General features: G+C 41.7%; 1 protein-coding gene across 1 annotated transcript in view; it reads right to left on the bottom strand.

Moving 5' to 3' along the window:
- PTPRG (protein tyrosine phosphatase receptor type G) overlaps nucleotides 1-17,196 on the bottom strand; it is a 427,661-nt gene that overhangs the window by 15,150 nt on the left and 395,315 nt on the right. Inside the window, exons 15-22 of the mRNA XM_068154239.1 lie at nucleotides 16,922-17,013; nucleotides 6,327-6,423; nucleotides 4,578-4,660; nucleotides 4,225-4,359; nucleotides 3,854-3,988; nucleotides 3,266-3,438; nucleotides 2,103-2,238; nucleotides 1,623-1,769 (exon numbers count right to left, since the gene is read on the bottom strand). Coding sequence (XP_068010340.1) covers nucleotides 1,623-1,769; nucleotides 2,103-2,238; nucleotides 3,266-3,438; nucleotides 3,854-3,988; nucleotides 4,225-4,359; nucleotides 4,578-4,660; nucleotides 6,327-6,423; nucleotides 16,922-17,013 — 998 coding nt within the window. The remainder of the gene's footprint in view (nucleotides 1-1,622; nucleotides 1,770-2,102; nucleotides 2,239-3,265; nucleotides 3,439-3,853; nucleotides 3,989-4,224; nucleotides 4,360-4,577; nucleotides 4,661-6,326; nucleotides 6,424-16,921; nucleotides 17,014-17,196) is intronic.

Genomic DNA, 17,196 nt, shown 5'->3' with positions numbered 1-17,196 from the left:
GTAGTTAGTCAGTCCTCGCAGCACACTAAGTGAAGACAGGAGGTTTCTTTGCCAACTCCTGCGAAGATGCATCAGTAGAAGAATAAACTGCATTGTTAAACTTGTTTGAAGTACTCAAGATGCCAATGGAAACCATCCTTTTCATACAATGTGTTTAATGGATAAAAAGATCTCTGCTGCTCTCAGCTCTGAAACACCCTGAAAATGAAGTTCCATAAAAATGTGTTTTCACAGAACACTACGTTTAGTTATCTTTGCAGATACACTCAGTCACAAGCAGGCCTCAAAACAACAGAACTTTTGTGTTTTCTTCTAAAATAGAAGCCAAATCATTCCTGTAGAATGCCTTTTTTTGCCAGGCCTATGGGGAGCCCACCATGCCAGTATCTGAGATTGAAGGCTATGGGTTAAATTCTCTGGTTTGCCAAGCTCATTCCGTGCTGCTTATGAGGCACAAAAACAAGGCAGGGAGGTGTATCTGAGTATTCTCCCTCTGTATGGGGACACTCTACCAGAGCAAAGAGGGTGAAGGTGGCTTTTCCATCTCCTGCACCAGCCACTCACTACTCAGAGTAATTTTGCTCTAAGATGGTTGAATGTAAACTACTGCACCAGGGCATGAGCACAAGTTATTTTCTGCTGGCTTTGTGGTGGCACAGAAACAAGGGAAAGATTTAGTAATTGCTGCTTGTCACATCCCAGTTTCAAATGCATTCTACACAAGACAGCACCCAACTCATCTCTGTACTAGCATATGTTTGTGTGTTTTTTTTGTTTAATACAAAATCTTTTTTCTCCTGCTGCATTTTGTGTGCAAATCTGTGTGCTTGTTTTTTGATTTAGTAATAAAGCATCTGGGATGTCTTGACTAATGGAGAAGTACTGAGATTTCTGTAAGTAAATTCAGAGAAGAGGCTTCATTGTTTGAATGGCTTGGCACTTGGTACAACTTAACAGTTTCAGTTCCTTAGGTAGTCCACAACTGAGTGAGCTTAGCTGTGAAAACAGGTGTCAAGTATACCCTTCTTTTGATACTTAGTCTCACAAAATTGCATTCAAATAAAATTCAATCAGAAAAAATTAGGTTTCAAATGGGACATCTGGGAAATAAAAAAACCAAACCAAACCAAAAAAACCACTTTGGCCAGGATGAAAGTAGCTAGGGAGAAAGCAGGAACTAAAGTTATTAGCAATAAGACAGGCATATTTTGTTTCCTGGTCTTAAAACATTTTTGATTCTTTCTCAAGTGCTCACAGAGTAGTGGTGCTAAGAACCTCATTTCATGTCTTTCTCCATGTATATGCATGAGAGCCACATTTTGGAGGAAGATTTCCAGTCATGCTAACTCGAGACTTAGGAACCTCCAAGCCCCCTAGCTAAGACAGAGACCAGTGGTATGCTTCAAAGTGTCCATGTCTGTTTTCTTACCTCTGACTTCAAGAGTGTTAGCACTGATTTCCAGCAGTGTAGCTTAGACTGTTGAGGACTAAAGTTCTCAAGATGCTGTGCTGATCAAGTGTTCTGGTTTGGTTCCTTATCTATGACAACTGACAGTGAAGTCAGGCCATACCAAAGAGAGTAGGGAAATTAAGTCCCTCTGGATGGCAGTGATAAGCCTTACCTTGAACTGTTTTTCTAGTCGTGTCTTCCCTCCTATGCCAGGTATGAGGATGCTGTTAACATAACTATGCAGCTGGTTTGCAGATACTTCAGTCTCCTTCCCAAGGATGGCTTCCAACAAGGCATCATGAATAAAAATGTACTGCTCCTAGAAAAACAACAGCATGTCACGTAGGAGCTTGGAATAAAATAAACAGCTGGCTTTAACTGAGGGGTAGAGCACACTGAAGGAAAGGGTGTGCAAAACAAGCCACCCATGCAAATACTGCCAAATCCAGAATAAACATTTACAAGTGTAGCATGTACAACCAAGTAAGTCAAAGGCAAAATCTGAAGTTTCTGGTTTAGAAAAGAGACATTCCACTGCAAAAATTGCCTGGTGATATATTCAGCTTTCACAGGGATGTAACTGGAAGAATCCGTTTTCTTTTTGAGTACAACATAAAAATGGCTTTAAATCCAGCCCCACTGCAATCTTTACCTCTGTCTGGACGAGGTAGTTGCGCTGTGTCCTGATATGTTTCAGGAAACCCAGGACGTTAACTGTGCTTTTGTCTTTTATCTGTTGTAGCATACTGTCTATCACAATGTAGGTACCAGTTCTGCCAACACCAGCACTACAGAAGACATAAGAGAAACCTGTGTCATACAGCTGGACCAAAGTGACTGTTTGCAACCGCAGACCAGAACCAAATAGGTATTTCCTGTCCAGATTTTCATTTCCTTGCCAGCCCCAATTATGAAAGTTTCTAAACAAAATATTTTGGGTTTCTGGGAATTTTACCAGGTATATATTTCATGGTCTGACACTTGGCTGTCCTGTCTCCACTGTTGCTACTAGTACTGGCTAGAAGAAGCCATAAAGAGATACACCCTATGCCAAACTGCTGCTCTCCTGGACCATCTATGTTGCTCCAGGCTGTGGGACTGCCCTGGTTGTTTTCAGTCTTGAGGTAAGGCTTAAATTTCATAGTGGAGCTGTAATCCAGCTCTGGAAATGCAAGTGGTACCAGCACTATGCAAAAGCGTTAAGAGGGGGTAATCCTGTGGAGGCAGGACTCCTTGAAGGGGAGGAGGACCCAAGAGAGAGGGCAGAGAGCAAAACTCTTCAGAGCTTCCCAATTTCTGCTCAGGAAGGAGCTCTGACTCTCACCATCCATTACTTTTGGTTATGGCTATGCAGCCCCTTCACATACAGTGAAGACAACCACATCCCTTAACTCATTTCAGGGAAATCCTCTGTTGACTACAAGTTCCAGTGAATGTTAGTGTGCTTTAGCAACAATCACGTGCCCAGGTGTCCATCTGTTCACGTGGTCAACTGCCAGCAGAGGTGATCCTGGCCTGCCCACACACTGAATGGGCAGGCTACAAACAAGCTTTGAACAAGCAACTGCAAAACCACATCCATGCAATCAGTGCTCAGCAGCTCACTATCATGACACAAATGCAACTGGGAAGCTTTTGCATTGGAGTTGTCTTCAGATGTAGGTGAAATAAGCTCACGTCTGCCTGCACTCCATGGAGCCTGCACATTCCTTGTGCGTTAATAACATACAACGTTTGTCATAGCCAGCACATAGAAAGAGCATGTGCTGTGCACTAGGTATGTTTGCCACAAAGAGTTAATCACACCCACCATACCTGCAGTGCACCACCACTGGTCCCATGTCCGGGGTTCTGGCTGCAGAGGATCTCCTAACGAAGGTTAGCACAGGCAGAGCATACTCTGGCACACCCATGTCAGGCCACTGAGTGTAGTGGTACTGAATAACCGTTCTCTCGTTCTGCCGCCCTTTGGGGTTTCCTTTCTGACCCTGTGTGCAAATTGTGCACAGAAGGAAGACAAAGATGAGGGGAGGGAAGAGAAGGAAGACAAAGATGAGGGGAGGGAAGGGAAGCTTAGAAAGATACTCAATGCCGCTGGCTTGCTCAGCTGAAAAAGCGCTGCAAGAAATCTTCTGCAGCTCTGCCTCCTGCTAGGTGGAGACAGAGTTCAAGGAAAAAGCACATGGGGGGACAGGTAATAACAGCAATAACTGTGACACCAAAACAGCAGTGAACTTGAGAAAAAGAAATGAAATCTTTCACCAGGTTCCTTGTCATCCTGGCTTTGCTTACTTCTTCCCCCTCTACCTGCTACTTCAAGCTGCCTATGCAAAGCTGAGTTTTGCTCCTGCATCCTACACAATACAGAAGGCACCTGGATGAGAACAGTGAAGGCTTTCTCACCTTTTTCATCTTTGTGTTCCTGACTGTGAAGCGGCGCACAGTGTAGCAGGCATGAACGTTTGTGCTCTTCAGCGTGACGATGATGTTGCCGTACTCCTCGCTGTTCTCCGTCGGCCAGTACTGATCGCATTTTCTCTGAACAAAGACAGAGTTGGCTGGGTTGGCTAAGGGTTCAACCTGCTGCTTTATACTTGCATTTAGAGCTTTTTAAAAATAAGTCAGATCATGGCTGGTTATGCTGTCCCTCTGTTATGAAGGTTATATATTATACATCAATATCTATCACCCCAAACCATTTAAAAACAAATTCTTCCCACACAATTCGGGGAGGTGGTAAGGAGCAACTTCTAAGAAACTAGAAAATCTCTTACTCTTCCTTTTTCAACAAGGTTGGTGATCATGACAATGATTCCAGTATTTTGTTCCCAAATCATCCTCCAGAAATCTTCAAAGGTAGACTTTAAAGGTCCCTGGGTAGCAATGTAGGCTTTTGCTTTGTTGTAACCCTTCAAAGTAAAACCATAATGCCAAGTTAGATGAAAGCAAGATCATGGCAGACATATTAATATTTTAAAGGTAACAAAGAAAGGTGCCTTTCTCGTTCAGAATAGTAGCAAAATTATCAGGCGAAGCTGGAAAACACGACTGCATCTCAAGTGGCAACACTTCCTCCTTGCGGAAGGATTCAGAGTTAGAGAAGGAAAAACCAATTCAAACAACTTACATCAACATAATTAGCATTAATGTAGTCACTGTGCTTAGAATCTTTTCCTGGTAAAGGCCTTAGCTTCACCCTGCTGTGATCATCTGCAGGATAAAAAACAGAGCAGTGAGGCATTAAGGAAATAGTGCAGAACTGCAGGTAAAAATCCCATTTCCTAGGCATTAGAGTAGCACTTATTAATACACAGAAGAAATTGGCCTTGGACTGAAGTCATTGGGGAGGTGGGTGTACCTATTCTTGGTCATCTGCTCATGGTAGCAGGTCCTCATGCTTTACATCCCTTAAAGTATGTGGTTCATGCTGGAACAGCTTGTTTTTAAAGGACACTGGAGCCTCAGGAGCATGATCTCTAGGATCATCCACATCACACAGTGTAGTGTGATTCACAGAGATAGATGATTCACAGAGCCAGAGCCCCCCAGGGCTGTGTAACACCGTGGAGGGACACTGTCTCAGCTCTCGCAGGCAGTAGAGCTGCCTTTGCTTGGCTCAGTGGCTGAATTGTCCTCCACTCAATGCTGGGTGCAGACAGCTCTGCTGGCTCTGGGAGCTGAGTGAATGTCCTCACTCCTTCACTACCCTCATCACATCAAGAGGATTCACTTTAGATTACATTCTTTAGCTCCTTTTTTTCTTCCACCCACATGCCTGACTTTGGCTCAAATCAGAAGAAAAGCTGCAGTCCTTCTCCTGCTCTTAGGCAGCAGCATTGGGCTGTATGGCCCTTCCAACACATGCAGAGATGAGACTTAAAATTATCTTAAGCACAAAGAATCTGTTTTCAGTTGCCTTTCTTGAGCACCAATGGAGAGAGAGAGAGGTTCCTCCAGAGGCAGTCTGGAGGACTGGAGTCTCTGCTCCAGTGGTACTTCTTGCTCTGCCTAGAGAGACCAGACATCTATGTCTAAAATCAGACTTATGACAACCACAATGATTCCTCTTGCCCAAGGCCAGATAGAAAGATTTTACAGGTCTGGGAACTGGTCCTCAGCAGGCACCTTGATTACTTCTGAGAATCTGTTAGAGACATGCATTTCCTCCCTATGCCATCAAAATATTCAAGATTTATTGCAATATTTATGAATCACAGAACATTGTGAACTTTTTTTATTGGCAGCTCCCCATTTTTGTTCCAAACCCACAGCGACTGCTGCAGCTGTTATTTGTTCCACATCAGAGAAAGATATGGAAAAAATCACCCCATTTCCATCCCAGACCTGCAATAATCTGCGTTCTAGACCAGAATCCAGATTTGCAGTTCTCAGAGGAATACAGGCAAAGCCTGCAGCGTGCTACAAAGATCACTGTTTGTCCAAGTCATACACACTGCTGAAGCAGTTTGAAATACAGCACATATGCTGTAAGATTTAGCACCTTTGGGATTATAAGGAAATCCCAGGGATCATCAATAAAACTTTTCTGCTCCGCCATGCCCCTCCTTTAGATGGGCAGAGGAGCCCATCAGCAATTTATCTGTTATCCCTCCATAAAATTTCATACCAATCATACTTCAAAAACTACACTTGGACCATCAAACTGCAAACTATTTTAAAACAAAAGGTGGAGCAAAACCCTGGCCCCAGAGAAGTGAAAGTGTCCACTGCCTTTAGGAGGGAAATGATCTCCCAGCCATACTTTTACGTGTTTATTAATTACTGTGCAATAAGGTAACTTGAAGCCACCTGCTTTTCCAGTCACACACTGCAAGAAGAGAGTGACTTTTTGGGTTGATCCTTTGTGTTTACTTACAGGCTAGAATGTTGATGTATCTGTTCTTGTGCTTGTTGTCAGGGTGGTTGGAATGCTCTGCAGTGATGTTCATGTCGGCCGTACAGCGCTGCACTTCCTAAGCATAACATTTATTGGAATGGAAAATATGTGAGTCCAAAAAAAATTGATTTTATCTCCTTTTACAACAGCTTGCAGAAACCATGTTTAAAATATTGTTATCTTAATTGCTGGACTGAGCACAAAGTCCTTCAGTATTGTCCTGTACAACATGTCTTGCTTGAACCAAACTGTTAGCTGCTCCCTGGTGTGTGGATATGCTCCTGTCCACAAACTTGGTGATGGAGGCACTTCAGGCACCCTGAAGGTTGACTGTCCCCTCTGACCAGCAGTCCATCCATCTTCTGGCCTGCATCTCTTGTGATGCCTCACTCTGACCCGTCTTGGGATGGGAAGAGATTCTCTTAAAGGCAAGAGTGGCCAGTGCAGTGTAAGAAACTAAGCACAAAACCCAATTCAACAAAAGGCTTTGACCACTGCACACCTTATCTTCTTATAACTTCTCAGAACAGAGTTTCTGACATTTAGGTTTGGCACTGACCTTTTGTTAGTTCTCTGCAGAGAGGTGCCTTTTATAAAATACAAATAAAATAGATCTCTGAAGATAACAGCAAGCACTTTAAATACCACTGCTTGGACACTGATTAACAGCCCACGATACAACGAACAAGAGAAAAGCTTGTATCCATGTATACATACATTTACAAAGCAGAAAGAGCCCAGGCTTGCCAAGGTGTTCATGAAGCCAGAGATGTGGATTTCTGTCTAATTGAGGCTGTAAGTTAGACACCTAATTCCCACTGACTTTTTTTAGAGTCCTTAACCTACCCCTTGGTTTACACTGTCCAACAGCATATCTATTCCTGACACAGCTAAGCCCATTTTGATCAGTAGTGTCAATAGTCCTAGTTCAAAAACACATTCTTGAAATATGTATCAATGCTTGGAGTTTACAAAGTTGTGGGAGAAACTACATTTATTCAAAGCTTTTGTGAGTCCCAGAAATTGAACCAAACAGAACCAGTTTCCCCCAGGGATATATGGGGAAGTGTCAAATTAGTTTATACTTCAGGCTTTAAAAATAACAGTATAGAACCTGCCTAAGAGGGAAAGTCATTAGGAGGTTGCAGCTGCTACAAAGATCATGAGCTAAGTGACAAAGAAAAATTATCAAGAGAAATGCTATACAAACAGCAGATGTAACAGAGTTCAACATTATGCAGACATTTCACAAAGGACTTGCACAGCAATTTTGATAACTTTCCCAGCATTTACATTTTAAAAGTGCAAAGTATACTAAAAGCTTGAACATTTTATAGCTTTTATATTCACATGACACTCCCAGATAACAATTGCTTCTCTCTTTCCCCCTACTCTCCATAGGGAGAAACAGGCTACATTCAAAGAGATGAGCTGGGCAAAGAGAAAGAGGAATGAAGCAAAATTCTCAGCTGGCCCTAATAGAATTTTCATAGTTCCATTTTTATCACAGAAATAAAATAAAACAGCACATTAAAGTGTGTGTTTCCCCTAATTCTGCCTGTCAGCTGCAGTAAGCAAGGGACTTTTGATTACACAGTGGGCAAGATCAGTTCTGCCTAAGCCATAACTGGAAAAGCAACATTACTTACATGCTAGGTTGATTTAATGTAATTTCATTTCACCTTTTTTTCCCATTCTTTTCATTTAGAAATCATGTCACATTATTGCTGTACCACTGTAGGTCACTCCTAAAAACCAACCTCCTGGTTCTGAAAAGCCTCATGTCAAACTCTATGTCCCTCCATCACTACAAAAGTCTTTTTCAGAAGTTATTAGCATTGAAACATTTATGCCAAATGCTGTAGAATTTAATACAGATGAATCCAATAAGGTTCTGTGGAGAATACTCTAAAAAGTTATAGAATTTAATAGGGAATTACCTCCTTGCTAAGGAATTTTCTCTGACAGTTTAAATACTTCATAGTAAATGTATCACTTTCTATTAGATTCTATAGGATTTTTCCATAAGGGAATTATTGGTGAGGTTAATCATTTTAATTAACCTTTTTATGTTGATGCTGACTGTTTTCTCAACAGTATATATTCCCAGCTGGCCAATATGAAGTTAATAGAAGAGGAAGATTAAGCTAAGATGGTGAAAAACACAGCAATGGGAAAGGAGGTCTGATGCTGTGAGAGCTGATCATCTGAAAATGGCTTTTCTTAAAACATAACATTCTAAATGATTTTTAATACTCTGGGAAGCTGCTCTAATGGTGGATTTCTGTGTCTGCACACTGTGTAACAGCTAAAGGAGACTGTTAAAGCTCCCTGTTGCCAGGGCACCTCAACTCTTTTTATCTTTTTGAAAGTCAACATAGAACAATAAAAGGCCATTTTGACTTCACTTCCCCCGGTCCAGGACACAACCAATACCTTGGGATGCAGAGATTGTTTAATGTGAAGGTGACTGAGGACATCCTCCAGCTCTGTGTTGGCCACTCAGGATGTTTGGCTGTGCTGCACACAGATCAGGCTGAGAGCAGGGTATTATGCTCTCTTACCCTCCTAGGTTCATCTCTCCAAAGTCTAATGGCAAATTACTAAACCACAGGATCACCTCACCAGACAGTGAGGCATAAGTTAACATTCCTTTGTTATTAGAGTCAAAGTGGTTGCCTTTCATCAATCCACAAATTGCTGCAAGAAGACTAGTTGCAGCCTGTTATCTATGCCTCTCTTCAGAGCACTATTTACCCTTTGGCAGAAGAGGACAGCCTGGTGTTAATAAATATCACCCTGAAGAAAGTTCCAAAAAGTCACCATCCTAATTATGCCACTTTACACATTTACATATATTACATAGTTACTTTCCCAGCACTTTCTGTTGCTTATGTAATAAACACTCTGGGATTTCTAAATCTTACTGGCTAAGTCTTTCATTTGCATTTAAAACATCACCATGATTATATTATTATTACAACTTAATTTTTCATGCAGCCACCAGGTCAGGTCTGATCCCGGTCAGCTCACTGCAACCTAAACTAACTTGTCTCCAATTAGCACAAAACTACTACTGGCACCTTGGAGCAGGACAGATAGCATCCATATCACCACATCCAGAAGTCTTCCACAAACTCTTCAGCTCTCGACTCTTTTCTTTAGCTTTCTTTAATCTGGCCTAGACTCTTCCACTGCTTTCAGTGGCTTGCACACTGCTGCTTTTCACATCTAACTTTGCAGCACACATTACTGGCCAAAGATGAATGGATACAGGCTCTTACTCTGCCCTTTCAACTTACCATTGACAGCCCAAGAAACCAAAGTACATGGCTTCAATTGACCGTTAGTTACTGTAAAAAGTGTTCTAGTCTCTGCTATTATGCCTAATTTACCTTTTAATTATATTGTCCATGCTAATGCTAATTGGAATTTGATACACCCAGGTTTAACGACCCATTTGCATTGCCTTTCTGAAACAAGTTACAGATTAGTTTCTTCTAAACTTCAAAGAATTCCCATTTAAGTGTAAAATCAACTGCTCCAGTGTCTTGCTGGCAATATAAAGGTCTGAGCAAGAAGTTTTGCTACAGTGACTGAGCAAGAGCTTGGTTTCTTGATTTGTCTAAGCCATAAGTGCAGTGCTGCTGTTGTTTCCCATTACTTCAGTCTGATGTCCTAGCAGGGGCTGAACTGTGAAAGCCTATGAATAGCAATGAGGAGGAATCATGAACAAAGAAAAGATCCTAATCTGAAGGACTAAATTAGCAAGGATCCATAGCTATGTTTTGGTATCATTGTCATATTTTTCAGCATGGAGGCAGCTAGTTCATCCACCCCTGAAATCACTTTTGATCTTTTACTTTAATCCCGAATTAGAGAATTCTGTGGTAGTGTTCTTGCAGTTTGTTTTATCATAGCAAACATGAAGACTGGTATGCCAACAGAGACAGCAGATAGTATTTGAAGATATCCCACAGGAATGGTGTAGATTTTTGCAATAATTTAGCACTAGTACAAACACTCTGATGGCACTCAAGAGGGAGGTGAGCTGGGGACAGCCTAGAAAGAAGGGGAAAATAAACAAACCAAAAGGACTCCACACAGAAGTAACAGCAGAGATAGTTAAAATGTCATGTAAATGAACAACAGACTGGAGGTCTGTCTGCTTGAGGTATCCTGCTCCTCCTTAGGCAGGGAAGTGTCAGAGCACCTGAGCAGGGCTTCCAGGCAGAGATGTTCGGCATGACTGCAGTACTATGCTTCGTAACAGAAAGCCCAAATACCTGAACTCCTTTTATTGCTTCTTTTCAGCCTTATCTCTTAATTCACAATGCCAGTTTCTTAGTGTAGGTCAGGCAGTGAGATAAGAATCAAGAACTCCAAGAAGACTTTCTTCTTCAGCAATCCTTCCTCCTCCAGCTTCACAGTGCTGCTTCCTTTTAGTTTCAGTACAGCAACTGAGAATACTTCTAATTATGGCAATTTTGGGCCAGGGTTATAAAACATTTCCCAGTGCAGTAATGTCTGCTAGCAGCATGCTTTTGAAATGGCATCTTCCACTGCCAAATTCCGTGGTGTAGATGCAGTTATAAGCATGTGTCTGGTGTAAGCTGTGTCTAATCTGTAAGGGATGACAGTAGAGCTGCACAGTGTTTTTAGTGTCTCAAGAAATGTGCAAAGTGCAGCGTTATCTGTCTTCAATGCAGCCTTTCTCTGGAGAATTACATTCTGAGGTCACTGGTTAAAAACCGCTACTGACCCCTGCCTGGAGCAGCAGCAGCCATGAGAATAACGTTAGCAAATCCCTGCCACATCACTGGAGATATAGATTTATGCTATTTTCTTACATTTTAGGACATTTAGAAGAAGGTGCCACTGGAGTATAAAGATATTTTCAATTTATGTGATGAGGGAGCTAGACAGCCTGCCTCTGAGTTCAGCGAGGCTGTTCAGACTCCAAATTGGCAATGAATCATTGCACTCACATGGCCAAAGGCAGGAGAGGTCTGCGGAGATTGCATTCACCCACTCTAATCGCTCCCACAGCAGCACTGACCAACCCACTCCAGAATTAGGGAGGAGGGAAATAAAACTGTCTGATCTCAGAAGCCCAGATACTGCATTGTACTATAAAAATTCAGTTAGCTTTGGGATGGAGAATGATTTCTTGGCTTGGTGTTCCTTTTTTTTTAGAGTAAAAGCACACTACTCAAAAAAACCCTTACTGTGTTATTCCAGTAACTGGCCAGGGGGAGGGAGTGAAAAGCTTTACTGTGGGAGGTGGCTCTTCACACTCTTTTTGATACAAGAATTTGGAGGGAACATGCCCTATATAGGCAGGCTATCAGGGGAACAGCAGATGACAAATGTGACATTAGTTTTCAAAATGAAATCCAGAAGGGATTTCAGGCACTACAGCCTACTAAATCTGACTTCTCTGTGGGGCAAACTGCTAGACACCGTAATAAATAGCAGAGATAGTGAACGCCTCGAACACATTGTGGAGAGGTCCCTAAAGAAACAGGTAGGAACAGTCTGCAAGAGAAGGGCATATCTGGATTTCCAAAATGGTTGCGAAAAGACTTCTCAGAAAACATTACTTTAAAAATTCATCTGTCTTGGAGCAAAAGGAAAACTGGACTTCTACACTAACAGGTTAGAGGTGGGACTTACCTGCCCAGGATTTGTCAGTGTTCAGATTTCATCACAGGGACCTAATCTATTCATAAATGGACTGCAGAGGAGATAAAGTGTGTTTATGATACAAAACGATTCAGGCTAATTAGAACAAAAACTGTCTATGAAGGGAAGCAGAGCAATCTCACAATGCTGACTGGCTGAGTGATAAAATGGCAAATGCAATTCAATAGTGATATATGCAAAGTGAGGTACTTGGGAAAAACAACCCTAACTATAGATACTGACAGGACCCCAATTTGCTGCTGCCATTCAGTGATGAGACCTTGGGGTCACAGCTGGTAGTTTCCTGGAGGTGTCAGCTGAGTGCTCAGTAGTTGTTAGAAAACAAATAGTATGTTAGGAAGAAGGAAAGTAATAGAAAACCAAGCAGAAAACATCACTGTCCTCCTGCAAAACTCTGCAGTAAACTCACTCATTAAATGCTGTGCACAGTTTGGGCCTTCCCACCTTGAAAAGGAATTAACAGTACAAAGAGAACAAGTCATTGTAAGTCTAGAATGGCTTCCTCAAACAGTTTAGACTTCTTCAGATGAAAAGAGATGATAAAGGAGGAATATGAGGGAAGCAGACAGAATCATGTGAGACATTTGAGAGAGCAAGGATGTACTTCGTAACACAAAAACTAGGAAGCACCGAGAGAAGTTATTAGGCATGAGTTACAAACAAAAGGAAGTCTGTTCTTGCGAAACAAATTGTGGAATTCATTGTCATAGGATGCTTTGGACACCAGAAGTCTAAAAGGGTTCAAGAAGCAATTAGAAATGTATGGAAGATAGGTCTATCAAAGATAGGTCTGTTAAACATTATGAAGTCAAGACAATAATGATGGCTAGAGGAGGAGTAGATACAATCTCTGTCCCAGGAAACCTCTCAATCCCTGTTCAGTCTTGCCACCAAGTCCCACCCATGTCCTTCCCTGTGAAAAGAGAATAGACTAGACTAGAATTAACCAGGTTGGAAAAGACCTTTGAGATCATCAAGTCCAATCTGTCATCCAACACTATCTAATCAACTAAACCATGGCACCAAGCGCCCCATCCAGTCTCTATCTAAACACCTCCAGTGATGGTGACTCCACCACCTCCCTGGGCAGCCCATTCCAATGGCCAATGTGGTACCTCACCCTGTATGCCATAGCAAGAGGGTGCTGGAGCTGCCTAAGAGTAAGCAAGAAACCTCCTTGAATGTTTTTCAGTATTAAATTGAAGAAATTCCAAGGTAGCATACAAAGAGCTGCACGAGAGACCAGCACTGGCAACGTATGACTGTGGACTTTATTTTAAAAAGCTATTTGCTGTTCAGCATTAAATTGGTCCCTGTATTTTCAGTTTATACCAAAAAGTGAAAATTCATGGGACTCAAAGGAAATCTTAACAATTCTGTATATACAAGAAAGCTCAGCTATCACCAGGTAATAAAGATGCCTACCTGCGCTACGATTACCCAAAGGGAATAAGAATTCATTTTGGATGTACTTTCCAAGGAAAGATTTGTGAGTTCAGAGTCCTCCTTTCTCTGCAAGTAAAATGTTTCCTAAGCACATTCACAAAATATTTACCTGTAATTACAGCTCATTTTAAGAGAAGGAGGGAGTATCCACACAACTTACTTTCAAACAGTTCTTCTTCACGTAAAAATCAACTCAATATAACCCACAACACGCTGCCAAAAACACAGGAAGAGACTTACACCAAAAACATAGCAACAAACAAATGGAGAATGTTTGCCTTCTACTTCAGGCAAAGTATGTGTGTGCCTAGCTTAGTCTTTCCTTTCACGGGTTCCAGTAGAAATTACTCAAGAAATTTCTCAATAAATTATTGATCCTTTTTTCCTTTAAAAAAAAAAAGTGCCATGTGCTGGCTATCCTTGGGAAGATTTATTTATTCTGCAGTATTGATCAGATTTTTTTAGCATCTTCTTGCCATCTTGTTCTCCCTTCCTTTTAGACATAAAAAGAAGGTATGTATGTATTTATTTATTGCAAAAAGCTCATCTGACTGCAGAACCTAATACCTCCTTTCAGAATCTTCCCAGGCACAAAGACATGGTATGGCTGTGCTGCTTTCCACCCAAGGATGGCAGCCTGTAACACTGGGTTTTCTGTTTCAGCTGGAAATCCTACTGTTTCTCCATAAAAGTTTAGTTAAGTCTTTACTGGAGCTGGCATATACAATTCCAGTCATGCATTGTGGCTAGATATGACCAGACATGAGAAGTTACAGCACTAGCCACTTTCAACAGCTACTGTATAAAATGTAGGCTCAGGCTCATCTATCCCTCAGCTATTTTCAAAACTGGAATTCTGATCTCCAAGTCTTTTTTGGCACTTGAGAAACATTTCCCCTGCAGGCTCTGTGAAAAATCCTGGGTTTCACTCCTCATTCCCCTCACCATGAACCATAAGGAAGAAAATCAGGTCCACTGTCAGCAAGGCAGAACATATGCAATGAGAGGGAGCTGGATGGTTTATCCCAGACAGTCATCGCCTTGTTCCTACTCCTCCTCCTTATTCTGGGAGTAGATTTAATTTAGTCTTCAGGAAGCTGAGACCTCAGCTATGGAGACATACATCTGGAGTAGCTACACTGCCTTCAAAGCAGCTGCTCCAAATCTTAAGCTAGCATGGAGAACAGAATTTGACGCATGCAGTGTGGTCGGAGGAGTTTAACTTCCCTTCAGAGAGGACCCTGCGCTCTCCAGCACAAGAACTAATTGGCCAAAGCCATCTCTCTGACTGGCTGCCATGGCATGGCACTCATGGCAGGAAGCTCCAGGAGGAGAGGTAAAATAAGGCTATTAGAACAGTGTTTTTCTTTGGTAAAACACTGACAGAAGGTGTCCAACATTTGTTAATAGCAGTGATTTTGTGACAGCTGAAGCAAAGCCTGCTTAAAGCCAGACCAAGTTTACAGATGTGTTGCTGATTATTTTGAATAATTAAATGGTGTAAAACCCAGCTGTGATGAATAGCACTGGGGTCGCAATTCATAAATAATTGAGAAGAGTGAGTCGCATTTGATCATCCTGATCAAATTCTACTCTCTGGAGAATAAATGTTTGTCCTGAATACCATCAGCATTGTTAAATGCCTCAATATTCCTGCTCAGCCATCCAGCCAGCAGTCAATTGAACTAAATCACTTTAACACCTTACACATTTGCCTTCCTCATGAATACAAAATGTTTCTAACTTACACGACGGGTTTTGGGCATCAGACAAAGCAGCTACTCTTTATAGACACTAACAAAACAGCAACAATAAATGTTTTAAATGATCCCATTAGAAACAATTCCTGCATACAGTCTTGTCTTTACTGCAGTAAGTGAAGAAGTCATCGATATTAGGCCACCTATTTTGTTTCACTGCCTTGTTTGCAAGTAAAGCTGCCTTTTGGATGCACATGCAGCATACAAACCACATGTCCTTTTGCTGGTGAGGAAGCCAATAGCACAGTTCCATGCAGCTTCATAGACTTGTTGAATTGGTTTGGTTGGAAGACCTTTAAGTTCACTAAGTCCCACAGTTAACCTGGCACTGCCAGCTCTACACTAAACAATGGCATTCAGCACCACATCTACATGGCTTTTAAATACCTTCAGGGATGGTGATCAAACCACTTCTCTGGACAGCCTGTTCCTGGGCTTGAGAATCCTTTCTGTGAAAAGTTTTTCCTAAATGCAGCCTAAAACTCCCCTGGCATAACCTGAGGTTCTTTCCTCATGTCCTATCACTTGTTACTTGAAAGAACAGACTGATCTCCCCACTTTGCTCCAATCTCCTTTCAGGTAGTTGTAGACAGCAAGAAGATCTCCCCTCAGCCTGCTTTTCTCCAGGCTAAACCACTGTAGTTCACTCATCTGCTCCACATAGACTTGTGCTCTAGATCCTTCACCAGTTTCGTTGCCCTTCTCTGGACATGCTCCAACACCATTTCCTGGACCTCCTCTTGCTTCTCAATACTCCCAAGTTCAGCAGTGACTGTGATTAGACTGAGTGAAAGAAATGCCTAAAAACTAGCCACAGGATATTTAACTGTGATTATTAAGGCCTGACTCTGAAGCCTGTCCTCATACTGTGGACATGTCCTCATACATTTACCATCCTTGCACAATATGGGTTTGGTAACCCAGAGGTGGAAAGCTACTTTCACTTCATTGGAGTTATCTCTAATTTATGGCAGATTTATAGGTCAGAATCTGTCCTAAACAGGAAACAAGATACAGACTTTAAGACAGTAACATTAGATAAATACCACCAACTAAATCCTGAAGCCTTTCTCCCTGGTTTTACTCAAACAAAATGACTAATGTCTTCAACATCAGTCTTTCTTGTCTGAACAAAGCATGAACAAGGACTCCAGGAGCTGACCTATAATTTGGGTTTTCATAAAAGACCAAATTCTACTCATGCTCACAGTAAGCACTATTCTGCTCCTTTGGGGCTATTCAGGGGGTATGGGACTTCTCAGTGTGACTAAGAGGAGCAAATTCTGGGCCAACAAGAATAAAATAAACTGCAGCTTTTAAGAAAAGCCTGGACTTAAAAAACAACTGCTTGCATCTTTGTGTGGTTCCTTGGGGATTGGAGGCAGCTTTTCCTATTTAATAAAAAAAAACAACAAAAAGGAAAGTTGTGTGTGCCCCCTTAAAGGAACCAAATCTGTGGTGGATAGAAATCATCTGTAAATGTCCACTCTCACATTGCTCACACCTGGTGGCAAAGTGCTATTTCCCTATTTCTCCCCATACTTTTGAGCAGTGCATTTACCTGACATGAAAGTGTCACACAGATGTCACACAGTTCCTAACTTTTAATGCACAATTAACTTTGAGAAAACAACATTTCTTTGGTGGATTGTTAAATCATACCTCAAAGTCTTCTGAGAACCCATGCTGGTTATTAGAATACAGCTCACTGATATGTTTGACAAACTGCTTGACTGGAATTGCTTCCATATCATCTGTGGAAAGAAAGAGATATTCAGAGTTGCCATTTGTCTCATATGTAAAACTTCATGAGAGAAAATCTTCACTCATTATCACTCAGATCTGAGTTCCCAGAGGCAGAGCCAGGTCAATAAGCAGCAGTAAGAAATCTTGATGAATCTGACCAATTTCGGAGTAAACTCTTCATATTATATTTC

This window comes from Melanerpes formicivorus, unplaced genomic scaffold (assembly GCF_026170545.1).
Source record: "Melanerpes formicivorus ecotype bairdi unplaced genomic scaffold, bMelFor1.0.p_v2 SCAF_28, whole genome shotgun sequence".
Taxonomy (NCBI): Eukaryota; Metazoa; Chordata; class Aves; order Piciformes; family Picidae; genus Melanerpes; species Melanerpes formicivorus.
This window is presented reverse-complemented; position numbering and strand designations above follow the sequence as displayed.